This window comes from Odontesthes bonariensis, chromosome 9 (assembly GCF_027942865.1).
Source record: "Odontesthes bonariensis isolate fOdoBon6 chromosome 9, fOdoBon6.hap1, whole genome shotgun sequence".
Taxonomy (NCBI): Eukaryota; Metazoa; Chordata; class Actinopteri; order Atheriniformes; family Atherinopsidae; genus Odontesthes; species Odontesthes bonariensis.
The window spans coordinates 33,418,534-33,432,402 of record NC_134514.1 but is presented as its reverse complement, the minus strand read 5'-3'; the positions used below and the strand labels follow the sequence as shown (position 1 = coordinate 33,432,402).

Here is a 13,869-nt window from a genome sequence, read left to right as displayed (position 1 = left end):
TACTGAGATGTTAACAAAACCAGAGACACATACTGCACCAGTAGATTCACGTGCACTCACAAACACACACACACACACACACACGTATACACACACATACACAGCCTCTCACCAGGCCTGAGGTTTCCTCTTTAGCAGGCCCTGTCTCCTCCACTGAGAGTGGGGGCTGAGATGGTAGGTCAGCTGTCGACAAACCTTCTCCATCGCCCCAAGAGAGTCTCCCTCCTGTTGGAGACACACAAACATAGGCATAAATCTATCAGTTCAATTACAGAGGACTGCAAGGAGACAAGAAAAACACTGCTGGTGGCCTTCATATTTACAGTGTCAGTGACATGAACAGCTGGTTGTATGTTCACATGTTTCCACAGAACTAATTTGGTTTTCCCACATACATCTGACAGTTGTAATGCTGAGTTTGTTAGCTGGGTAACCAAAGTATCTTTCTATTAACACACCAATAATCATACATTCTAACAGGTGTCTATAGTGAGATGCTACTTCAAACTGCAGACAGCTGCTGGTGTATTTCATGCTCTACTTGTAGCTCTTCATAAATATGTGATAGATATTCACATTTACATGTCACACAAACACCAGCAGGATAGGCTGCCTTTATTTTATTTAGTTTTATCGTTGTTGTTTTTTTTGCTGTTTAAGGTTGAGAACATGTAGTAACTGACTCTCTCCATAACATTGACTGTTGTGATCAGGAATTTTTGACGGATAAGAAAATGGCAATAACGAGTTGCTGACATTAGCATTAGCATACTCTGTCCTGGCTCCAGGCATGATGGTCCATGTGGACCAATGTAGTCCACAGCTTTTGTGCTCTACTTTTAGTGTAGTATATGACAAGACCAATGAAGACTGTGCTGATAATACCAGTAATACCAGCAAAAATCCCAGTTGGATTGCTGTATAATTCCAAATATAAAAAACAGACATGCTTGTGAACCACACCAAAAGACGAGTTAAAATTTTGCTATATGTGATGAGCTATAGTTGAATTTCGACCAACACCACCTTGAACTTAACCACCCGGGGCCTTTTTTCTTGAAGGTAGACATATATTTCAGCCCTGGTCTGTGGCATTTCCACTAAGCTCTAAGGTTCAGAGTAGATTTAGCCAATTAAGTCTGCTAAAGTCTCTGGCTCTGCTCTGTGGCTCTGGCTGTCTGTGTTCGCTGAGGTGTCTTTCGTCCTTCTCAACCAAAAGGACAGTAAAACCAAAATTTCTTACACATTTCTGGGGTGGTGGATGTTTTTATTAGAATAGAATACAAATAGAAAAATACTTTATTTATCCCCCAATGGGGGAAATTCAAAATTATTAGTATTAGTATGATAATACAACATGCTAACATGTTTCAGGTAACTTGTTTTTGTAGATTATGATGCATTGTCTTTTATTTGGCTTCTTAATGAAGAACTTATGGCTTCTGCCACTACAGCTTCTAGAGCTACAGATTAATATTGTGGGTCTTAAAGAGGGAGAATTATCTGCTCTCCCTCTTTATTATCTATTGTAACGTAATGAAATGTTAAATGTTAAATTGGCGATTATACGGCAAGGTTATTTACTTGTTTTTGTCTATTTCAATGTGTTTTCTGAAGTACAGAAATTTTGTACTCTCTCAGCCACTGTAGATTTAAGAACTACATATTTCCTAAGAAAAGGACAAGCTGAGTCAGACTGATGCCACTTCAGACTCTCTTTGTAGGATTACTGTCCAGATCAAGCTGTGCCTATATGTCTAAACTAGGAGAGACCATCACATAGAATGCACTCTCACACTCTGTCCTAAGGTCAAATTAGAATCATCAGTTAACCGAACATGCATGTTTTTAGACTGTGAAAGAGGCCTGAGTACCTAGAGAGAAAACTAAGCACGCATGGTGAGAACATGCGTGCTTAGCTGAGATTCAAACCAGGAACCCTCCAGTTTTATATTAACAAGGGCAATTAAGAACTATCCAATCCATTTTTTCTGATTCATGAAGTACCAAAAATGTCTGATTTCCTGGACTTTAAATACTGTAAATTTATTTGAAGGTAGCTTACCAATGCCACATTAAAATAATGTACTATTATCATTTAGAATAGAATTACTCTATATAACAATAGATGATGATGCTTGAATCATCTCATATCCCAAATATCCAGATATGTATAAGATTGTGGTCTAAGGGAGAGATACACACCCCTACTTATTATGCTATTTTTGTATAAAATTTTATTTATTCAGCATTAATGTAAATTTAAGACAATCACACAAAAAGTGAAAGGGGACATCAAATGGAAAAGTTACAACATGGTTCAGTGTTTAGTACTGTCACACTTATGGATTACTGGAGGAGCGGAGTCAAGCGCAGACAATGGAAAAAAGAGCGAAGTGTCGATGGTGGATGGTATTGTTGGTTTTAATTAACAGAACTGAGGCAAGAAAACACTACAGAGAATCCAAGGGAAAACTGAACAACGTGCAACATTAAAATGATCGGACAAAGGAACAACTGAGAACCAGGTGTATATATGCAGAGGGAGTGATGAGGGGGGCTGTCATTGGGCAAGAGGCAGGGTACACACTGGACAGGTACACAACAGTAATGAGACAAGATATTTTCAGATGTGAGAATTTTATCTTTCAAATCAAATCAAATCAAATCAAATTTATTTATATAGCACATTTCATGTACAAACAATTCAAAGTGCTTTACATAAAATAAAAGAAATAAAAGAATTTCAGCAGGGAGTGTAAGAAGCATTAAAAATACATAAAAGAATATAAAGAGAAACAAATAAAATAATTTAAATGAATTTAAAAACAAGCAACAGTCTAGATAAGTTAAAAGATATTTCATGCATAGACACATGAGAACAGAAATGTCTTTAACCTGGATTTAAAAATCTACATTTGGTGAAAGTTTAATCTCCACTGGCAGTTTGTTCCACTTGTTTGCAGCATAACAGCTAAATGCTGCTTCTCCATGTTTAGTCTGGACTCTGGACTGGACCAGCTGACCTGAGTCCTTGGATCTAAGAGCTCTGCTGGGTTTATATTCTCTGAAAATATCACAGATGTATTTTGGGCCTAAACCGTTCTGGGATTTGTAAACCATCAGCAGGCTTTTAAAATATATTCTGTGACTGACTGGAAGCCAGTGTAAAGATTTTAAAACTGGTGTGATGTGTTCAGATCTCTTAGTCCAGGTTAAAACTCTAGCAGCAGCGTTCTGGATGCCTTGGTGACAACTTTGATGTGGCTGCTGAAAGTCAGATCTGAGTCTATCAACACTCCGAGGTTACGAACTTGGTCAGTGATTGTAAGGTCCCGAGTCTCAAGATATTTACTAACGCTGACCCTCTTCTCTTTGCTACCAAACAGAATGATCTCAGTTTTGTCTTCATTTAATTGTGGAAAATTCTCTCTCATCCAGGTGTTTACTTCCTCCAGACACTGACACAGTACGTCTGCTGGGCTGCAGTCGTCCGGTGACAGAGACACATAAAGTTGTGTATCGTCTGCATAACTGTGATAATTGATGTTAAAATTCTGCAATATCTGACCCAAAGGGAGCATATACAAGTTAAACAGAAGAGGTCCAAGAATTGACCCCTGGGGGATTCCACAAGTCATGGCCACTCGCTCAGATTCATAGCTGCCAATTGTAACAAAATAACTCCGGCCTTCTAAGTAGGACCTGAACCAATTAAGGACCGCTCCAGAAAGTCCAACCCAGTTTTCCAGCCTGTGCAACAGGATTCTGTGATCTACAGTATCAAACGCAGCGCTGAGGTCCAACAGAACCAGGACTGAAACATTACCAGAATCAGTATTCAACCTAATGTCGTTTAACACTTTGACCAGAGCTGTTTCAGTGCTGTGATGACGTCTGAAGCCTGATTGAAAGTTATCAAGACTTCCATTTTCATTCAGAAAGTCGTTGAGCTGGTTAAATACAACTTTCTCAATAATCTTAGATATAAAAGAGAGACAGGTCTGTAGTTGTTCATCATAGAGGCGTCTAGAGTTCTCTTCTTTAGGAGTGGCTTAATGCCAGCTGTCTTTAGTGACTTGGGAAAAATGCCTGATGCCAGTGAGCTGTTAACTATTCGTAGGAGATCACTTTCTACTGAGGTAAAAACAGTTTTTAAAAAGTCGGATGGTATTATGTCCAGAGAACAAGTTGTTGATTTCAGATGCCCAACTGTTTCCTCTAGGATTTTTAAATCTGCAATATTTAATTGTGACATAACGTCAGAGTTATTTCTAGGTTTTAGACACAGATTAGTTTTCTTGTTTGTCTGTGTTGCGTGAATGTTTTGTCTAATCGTTTTGATTTTTTGGCTAAAAAAGTTGGCAAATTTGTTGCATTTCTCAGTGGAGAGGAGGTCTTGGTTTGACTGTTTAGGAGGATTTGTGAGTTTTTCAACCATAGCAAACAGAGTTCTCACTGCAGTATGAATTTAAATTAAAAATATAATTTGTCCTTGAAATTTCTTTCTCCAGGGTATTCATAATTGCTTAATTTATAGCCAGGACAAAGCAATAACTTCTCTAGGCTTCCCTGCTGGAAGAAATTATTTGACTTTTACAAATGCTGTCTACTAGAAAATTGTTTTTCTGCTTTACAGTCCAACATGTGCCCCTGAGCACTGAGTAACAGAGAACACATCCAGCCACCTCACAGTTGAGGAAATACTGAATGCCTTTAGTGATACAACTTTTCCCCCCTCACCATCTGTTTTTGACTCTGAACCAGGGGATCTGCAAACTTGACTCATCACCTGAATTAATGTGTTTCAATATCGACGGAAGCCTTACATACACATGCAGTTATGGTGTGTTGGAGGATGACACATCAGGGAGTCAAAAACTATGTTGTTGAGTGTAAAATGGTACAGCACACTGGAGGAGATTTTCTACTTACCTTTTTTCTGAGAAACGCTTTATTTTTTACATTTTTTTCCTTGCTGGTTTGGATGCTGTGTTGCTGGAATGATATCTGATGTTAAACTCTGGCACCTTTTAACATTTGTTAGGATGTATAACCATGACAACAGGAAATTTGTTATTAAAGCCCAAGTAATCCCTGGTATAAGACCCCTCGATGAGTGGCAGAGCAAAAAGAAAATAGCAAGGAGAAGGATGCTTAAACCAAATCTTCCCTTGATCATCATGAGAAATACAAAATGACTATCAATTAGAATGGATGAGGTCAGAGCCCTGACAAAGATGCAGCAAGAATATCAGTTGTTTCTGCTGCGTCTTGTTCATCTATGAAGTCTAGTTGAGCTGTTTTGATGATTATTTTGTCAGTGCATTTCCATGCAACAGACCTTCAATATCAAATTATTAAAAAACGCATCACCTTTTGATTACAGGATTATTTTTAAATTAATACGAGTATTTTCTCGTGTGAACAAACAAGATTTCATTAACAAATATATAAGCCCAAAGCAGAAATGCAATGCAGTAAAAGTGAATACGCCTATGATTGCTAAAAGGCAAAAGGCAAGGAAAACAATAGTGACAAGAGTTTTATTTTATAGCAAAATCCGTATTTCTTTGTGTTTCTTTACAAGTTCATTTAAAGACGTTTATGGTTGAAACCTGCCTAAATATGGATAGATATGAAGGACAAAGCAGTTTTAACTTGGTTTGAGTGAAGGAATTTATTTTATAGTAAAATCCGTATTTCGTCTTATTTCCTCGAAACAAGGTTATTGCTGACCACTAGTGTGATAACACAAGAGTGTTGCTGGGGAGAGGGATGTCTGCATTTCCCTTTTGCAACTGTTGCCGCTGCAACCCAATCTCAGATAAACAGAAGACAAGGGATGAATGGGTGAGAATTGCGGTGTCCATCATCCTTAAATGATGCGAAAGCTCTGAAAAAAATACCGGTAGATGCCCCAAGAATATCAAGGAAGATCATTCTAATGTTCTGACAAAAATAAGACACTGTGAAGGAGATTTCATAATGTGAATCATTAATAAAGTAGTGAACCAGGAAGGTGGCAGTGTGATCTTCCAGGAGGATATCAACTGCCAAAAGATAACTACCCAAAGCACACGGTCAACATTATATCAGTGCTTCTGAAGGAGAAAAGGTTGCCTAACTTTTATCCCACAACATTCCTTTGGGTAGGGGCAGGATGCTATATGTTTAACTCCCAGAAGGCACCAAACAGAATGCACATGCACATATATAAGAATGCTTTGTGGCACACATGCAAACACACACAGGAATCATACTACCTTTTCCAAAGCTATCTAAGCACTGTGTCTGTGGTGGCAAGTTTAGATATATTAATCTGTTTTTATTGTTCACACAATTATATTATGTACTATAGACCATCTGATAATCTTTGTGACTCATCAGTGTCTGCATATCAAAAGTAAAATCCTTTATAGGACAAGTGGTAACTTAAAATCATCTCAAAACCACTCCTGCATTCTAAGTCTACTTTTTTAGTGATGATTCTTTTATTGCAGGGGTTCCCTACCACCAAGTAGTCAAAAGAGAAAAGAAAAAAAAAAAGAAGGAAAAATAACTTGAATCAAGCTTTATATTTCATATGGTACTTGTGCTGTAATGATACTGAACGCAGCATTTTATGCTGTATTGATTTGAATACAACATAGGCTTGTGTCACATTCACTGAAAGATGTAATATGTAAGTTGCCATCTCGCACCACTTTCCACTGATTCAGTGATATTGTTGAGTTTCATGTTTATTCACATACAGAGAACACACAATGTTTATATATTCGATGACAGTATAGCTACAGTGTTGAGAAATAGCTCTTCTAATGCAATATACAGTATATAAACATGCTAACTGACCATGTGGTAGTAGTCCTTTTTTTTTACAGCTACTGTCATACCTTCCCAATCACCACAAACTACACAACATGTTCTTAGAATGACAACAAGTCCTCCTTGAAAAAACAGGTTGGGTACAACTCTTTTAGTGCAGATATGTTATTGAATTTCAGACGGATTATGCATTCAAGTGATTTAGTCCCTTGGACGAAAAAAACGTGGCAGAGGGACATTCCCACAGTACCAAAACTACGTATTTCTATTCCTTTGGGGTATTTTAAAGAGAAAATTGAAGCAACAACACAAAGACCATGATGATACTTAGACATGAGATTGAGGCTGCGGCTACACGAAAACGTTTTTCACTGTAAACGATACTTTTTCTTATCGTTTCGCTGTCGCGGCCACACGGAGCCGGCGTTCCCACTACCCCAAAACGATAGTTTTTGAGAACGGGTTCCAGAGTGGGAAAGTTTGAAAACGGCCTCGTTTCGTTTCCATTGTTACAGCTAAAACGTTTTTGCGTCAGTCAAACGTTGACGCTGTGAGCCAATTTTAACACTTCTCTATTGTCTCACAGCGTGGCGTGACACAGTGGCGTGTGTACTGCATCGTTTCATCGTTTTCATCCGTTTTCGTCTGGACCTGAGTCTTTACAGCAGCGCGTTGCCGTGTGGTCGCAAGAATTTTCGTACCCGTTTTCAAAAAAAAACCTTGTTTCGTTTTCGTGTAGCCGTAGCCTCAGAAGTACTGGTGTCACAAATATTTTACAGAGCAGAGACTTTTGTTGTGAACTATGTTTACAGGATCCCAAAGACACAAAACAACTCTATGCCTTGAGTTCCTGCTCACTGGTAGTTGGGCATTTTGGTTTTACATCAGTGGTGTGTATCAAAGCATTAAGAGTTATCCAACAAAACTGCTTGGGAAAAAAGACAGAAAAAACACTTTTTATAATGTTCGATGAAAGATCAACTGCTGTGGGACCTAAGGGTCCTGTTTTTATCAAAAAATGTATCTCCGATTGTCTTTTCCTGAGCTTTTTTCCTTGACCTTATTGGTAAATGGCATGAGGTAGAGTCTTTGATTTACTAGTTGGTCTAAGTCCCTAGTCCTACATGTGTCCATGAACTTTGTGGAGTGACCAAAATAACTAGATCACAAATACAGAGACACTGTTGGAGGGATTATATTTGGAGCTGTAAAAAGTTGCTGGAGGCAGAGACACAGTATTCTCCATTTCCCTGTTGCTACTGAAACTCTGAAATGGACCAAGTGCTTGGAAAATAAATGGATGGATGAAAGCTGATATAATGAAAGCTGAGTAATAGCATGTGTAAATCCTATAAGAAAGTGACTTATACCCCATTGAAAAGTCATTAGAATAAGTGGAGAAACAACTAATCACTATCAATGCTAAACAAAAGTTAAATATGGGAGAACACTAAATGTATCAATTTTTTTGGGCAAGATAATATCAAAGTTATGTTAAAGAATGTTAGTTTTGGTCCAAAATGACATACACTATATTGCCAAAAATGTTCACTCACCCATCCAAATAATTAAATTCAGGTGTCCCTTCCATGGCCACAGGTGTATAAATTCAAGCACCCTAGGCATGCAGACTGCTTCTACAAACATTTGCGAAAGAAAGGGTCGCTTTCAGGACCTCAGTGAATTCAAGCGTGGTACCATGATAGGATGCCACCTGTGCAACAAGTCCAGTCGTGAAATTTCCTCTCTTCTAAATATTCCACAGGCAACTGTCAGTGGTATTATAACAAAGTGGAAGTGATTGGGAACGATAGCAACTCAGCCACAAATTGGCAGGCCACGTGAAATGACAGAGCAGGGTCAGCGCATAGTGTGCAGAGTCAATTGCTACAGACCTCCAAACTTCATGTGGCCTTCAGATTAGCTTAAGAACAGTGCATAGAGAGCTTCATGGAATGGGTTTCCATGGCCGAGCAGCTGCATCCAAGCCATACATCACTATGTGCAATGCAAAGTGTCAGATGCAGTGGTGTAAAGCACGCTGCCACTGGACTCTAGAGCAGTGGAGACGTGTTCTCTGGGGTGACAAATCACGCTTCACCTTCTGGCAATCTGATGGACAAGTCTGGGTCTGGGTTTGACAGTTGCCAGGAGAATGGTACTTGTCTGACTGCATTTGCATTGTACCAAGTGTAAAGATTAGTGGAGGGGGGATTATGGTGTGGGGTTGTTTTTCAGGAGCTGGGCTTGGCCCCTTAGTTCCAGTGAAAGGAACTCTGAATGCTTCAGTATACCAAGAGATTTTGAACAATTTCATGCTCCCAACTTTGTGGAAACCGTTTGGGGATGACCCCTTCCTATTCCAACTTGACTGCGCACCAGTGCATAAAGCACGGACCATAGAGACATGAGCCGCATTCGGACTGTAGGAACCTTTGGCAGTTCCTATAACCTTTTAATCCACAGGGCCGTTTTCTCCCGCATTCGGACATACAGGAACTCGGGACCATCGCCCTCAGTTCCTATAACCATTTTAGCTCCTTCTCCGAGGCTGGGTCTTTTCTGGGTTCTATAGGAACACATCTGACGTAGGTGTTTGGTGGTCAGTAGCTACGCCCCATGTCATGCTGTCACGGCTGAAATGTTTACTCATACGACACAGACACAACCTGCGCGTGTTTAACAAGTTAAACTCACACGTTGTCTCCTTTGTCTGCGGCGCTCTGCTCTCCTTTCTTCCTTCATGAAACAAAGAAGCATCGCCTGCGCTCGATCCTGACTGTCTGTGTGCTCTTCCAGCCTCGATGTTAGACGCCCGATGTAAGCTCCATCAGCTCTCCATATTAGCTTCTTGGTGGTGTTTTTTTCTTCTCTCCTTACTTTTCGCGGGTTTTGTTTTGTTTTGTTTTGTTGTTGAGTGTGGCGCTAAAGTAACACGTCACTGTCGCAGACGGCTGCGCCGCATCAGTCCCGACCTGGTCCCGACTCATGTGCGAATGCAGACTGAAACAGTTCCGCTGGGAAAGGACAGTTATCAGAACGAAATTCGAGGAGGACCGTTCTTACAGTGCGTTCAGACCGGACGCGGTGCGAATTTTTCGCGTGACGCGATTACATACAAAGTCAATGCAAAGACGAGAATAGACGCGAATTCGAGCCAGCGGCGCGAATGACGCGAATTAAGCGAATACCACCGCGCGAATGACAAGACGCGAATTCGCGCGAGTTCAGAAAATCCAACTTTGGCGAAATATTCGCGTCACGACAGCCTATCAGCGTTGAGATTCTGGACGACAGTGACGTCATGCGTCCCGGGATCTTTTTAATTGATTTATCTGCCACTCACCGGAGACAGATGGACAGGCGCTCCGCAGCTGAAATGGAGTCGTGTCTGGGTCAGTGACATCATCCGGAGGTGCACTCAGCTCGGAGAATTTCACCGCCTTCTCCAGGAGTTGCGTCTGGATGACGGCCGCTTCCAGCGGTATTTTAGGCTCACCAGGACTCAGTTTGATGACCTGCTCGGGAGGATCGGTGCCGTGATCTCTCGGCAGGACACCAACTACAGGCGCTCCGCAGCTGAAATGGAGCGCCTGTAGTTAGTGTCAGTTCCTCCAGGCGCATCCAGACGCAACTCCTGGAGAAGGCGGTGAAATTCTTAGAGCTGAGTGCACCTCCGGATGATGTCACTGACCCAGACACGACGGCGTGTGCGTTTCCGACGAATCTCGGACTGCCACAGCAGGTACAAGGACGAGATGGTACTTATATCAGCCATGGTTGATAAGAGAATGATGTTTACTCGCGCGAATAACGCAAAACTCGCGCGAGTAAAGCCTGATTTATACCTCTTTTAACTGCCCTTGTGCTTGCGTCTTGCGCTTGCGTTAACGGCTCGAAACGTTTATGCTTCATTTTGCTTTGTCGGCGGTTGCGTGTGCTGCATGGCGATTCACCGCCAGGACAGTAGGTGGAGCAGCGGGTTTTTTCAATGACGACCTTAGAGAAGCCTACTACGATGAAAGGAAATTCACCGCCAGGACAGGCGGTGAACGCCTGCCAGGACAGGAAATTCATGCTTCTTCTTCGCTTTCTACCTTGGCGTTTGAAAACAGCGGTCTTTTATTAGGTGATGAAACCGGATGATGAACACGCCGCCGGATGTGATGTAGATAGTGGCTTGCGCTCGCGTCTTGCGTGAAGTTTAGAAAATTGAGGTGACACACGCAAGCAAGGGCTTGTGTCGCGTCTTGCGTCGCGTCTTGCGTCGCGTCTTGCGTCGCGTCTTGCGTCGCGTCTTGCGTCACCGACCATAAATTGAGCTTAACGTGACGCGAAAATTCGCACTGCGTCCGGTCTGAACGCACCGTTAGAACGGCTCTGTCCGAAAGCGGCTATGGATGAGCGAGTTTGGTGTGGAAGAACTTGACTGGCCTATACAGAGTCCTAGCCTCAACTCGATAGAACACCTTTGGGATGAATTAGAGTGGAGACTGATGTTGGCCTTCTCGTCCAACATCAGTGTCTGACCTCACAAATGCGCTTCTGAAAGAATGCTCAAAAATTCCCACAAACACACTCCTAAACCTTGAGGAAAGCTTGCCCAGGAGAGTTGAAGCTGTTATTGCTGCAAAGGGTGGGCCTATGTCATATTTAACCCTATAGATTAAGAATGGGATGTCACTTAAATTCATATGTGTGTAAAGGCAGATGAACGAATACTTTTGGCATTATAGTGTATCTGGATGGATTCCCACCACAGAGAAACAATTATTTCTGTCTCCTGTCCCGACGACCAGGGGTGGAAAGTAACAAATTACATTTACTCACGTTACTGTAATTGAGTCCTTTTTATGAGTAATTTGTCATTTTCTGAGTAGTTTTTGAAATGTGTAATTTTTACTTTTACTCGAGTACATTTTGACCCAAGTACTTTTACTTTGCTACATTTGAAACCCCTCACGTTACTGAGTAAAACAAATATTGATGGTGAAAAATGAAATGCGGGCGGAAATTTAAACAGCTGTCCCGGAACTGAAAGTCAATTGCGTGGCCTTGCCTTGCGCGCGCCCTTTCCATTGTTAAATAATCTGGTGTGGTGGATCTAGTAGGCTACATGCGCTTTGGAAGATGGCTGTTGCTAACCTAGACGTGGAGACTTTGGAGGAGGAAAGGTCCGAAGACGAAGAGGATACACATTCTGGAGGAGACGAAAGGCAGAAAAACCCGTGGCCAAATTTAGAAAAAATATTCGTTTTCAAACGCACGAAAGGCAATACTGTGATTATGCAGTGCAAGATGTGCCTGCCAGCCAAAACAGAGCTTTCGGCTTTCAGAACATCGACTTCAAACTTACTTCTTTAATACACCTCAAAATCGATTAAAACAACTTGTACTGAATTTGATTCATGACTCATCCTTTTTTGCATTAAGAAACTGAAAGTAATTAAGTAACTTTTACTCAAATTACATTTTAAATGAAGTAATTTTGTCCTTTACTCAAGTAAATTTTGAGATGGGTAATTTTACTTTTACTCTGAGTAGAATTTAGGCAAAGTAAAGATACTTTTACTTAATTACAATTTTTCAGTACTCTTTCCACCTCTGCCGACGACATGCATTATACTCTTGAAACAATGACAGGGCAGTGTCTGATGTGAAAGATAAACGAGCTTCAGTACAGATGCAGTGATGGAAAAGATTAAATGTAGTGTGTGTGCTCTCTGTATCCTGTCTGTTTGACAAAGCGGTGTTGGGAACTATGAGAAATTAATAACTTGTATCACTTATTACACACTTACACAAACATAGTTAGTTGATGAGCAAGGGTGTGGTTCATTTTTAATTAAATTGCATTATGTAATCTCTGTCCAAAGCTTTGAGAACTCCAGTAAATAAATCTCTCTGCACCCATCTCTGCTACTGAATTAGAACGTCAATATTAGAAGTTTTAGAATTCAAAGAGAACAAGAACAGGAAAGTAAAGACAGACTTACAGATAAGTTGAGTAGTGAATCATTGCAAATCACTCTGTCAGCAGAGCACAATTGATATAAAAGCTTATTTGCTCTCTGAACTAAATGTGTTGACCTGTTAGTACTTCTTTTTGGAAATTTTCTTGGACTAGTCATTTTGGATGTACCTAAATAATCAAAACATCCAGTTGTCATTTTTGCCTGTTCCTGGTTTTAAAAAGTGCTTCAATACAGTTTCTTGTCTTCAACGGACAGTATCTCCAATCTTTTAATGCTCTTTATTATCATGTAGAAAATTAATTGTTGTGATGTGTGAAGATGTGAGAGACTGAGATGTAAATAAAGATGTGAACAGCTTGGAAATCATTGTATGTTTTATGTGGATATATGAATGAGTGGGCAGATATTTGTTTGTTGCCTCTCACATTGGACAATTGTGTAACTTGCTATGCTTGATGTGAAAGCTTGATCATTGTGGCATTTCTATCCAAGCCACAAAAATTCTGTTGTTTAAAAAAAAAAGAAGATAGAATGTGGTTTTTATTTGGAAACAATTGTGAAACCACATTTTTAATACAGCTTTAATACAGAGGAACAGGCTTGAGTTTGGATACTCAGTGCAACATCTACAGGGCATTTCACTGTCAGGTTTCTTTAAAAAAAATAATAAAACAAAAAACAACATTTGATTGCTTTTAATGGTTAAAGGGGAGAATATCAATGTATCAAGTCTCCATACAATTCTTATGGAACAAATTGGTTATTTATAAAGAGGTAGGGAAATGGTTGCTTTTGATTTCCAATGGATTCATAATTTGAGGTATTAAAAATAAAAAAAGATTAGTCATTGGCACAAATGAGTAAAAATTAGTAAAACCCAATAGGTAATGATTACAGAACTGAGGCAATGCACTAGTAACAGTAATAGCACAATGAACCTAAGCAACAGATTGGTTAACAGTATCTACAGTTTTATAGTGACTTAGATTAGCAAATCAGGCCCACACTCTGAACTTAATGACCACAGCAATGCAGGATGTATACTTACTGCAATTTACTGGTTCAA

The 13,869-nt window shown here is 40.2% G+C and overlaps 1 protein-coding gene across 2 annotated transcripts in view; it reads right to left on the bottom strand.

Annotated features, from left to right (window-relative positions):
* The window catches only part of lrrc75a (leucine rich repeat containing 75A), an 83,809-nt gene that overhangs the window by 37,082 nt on the left and 32,858 nt on the right, over nt 1-13,869 (bottom strand). For both annotated transcript variants that reach the window (XM_075474074.1, XM_075474073.1), the window contains one exon: nt 113-225. In XM_075474074.1, the coding sequence (XP_075330189.1) occupies nt 113-225 (113 nt within the window). The remainder of the gene's footprint in view (nt 1-112; nt 226-13,869) is intronic.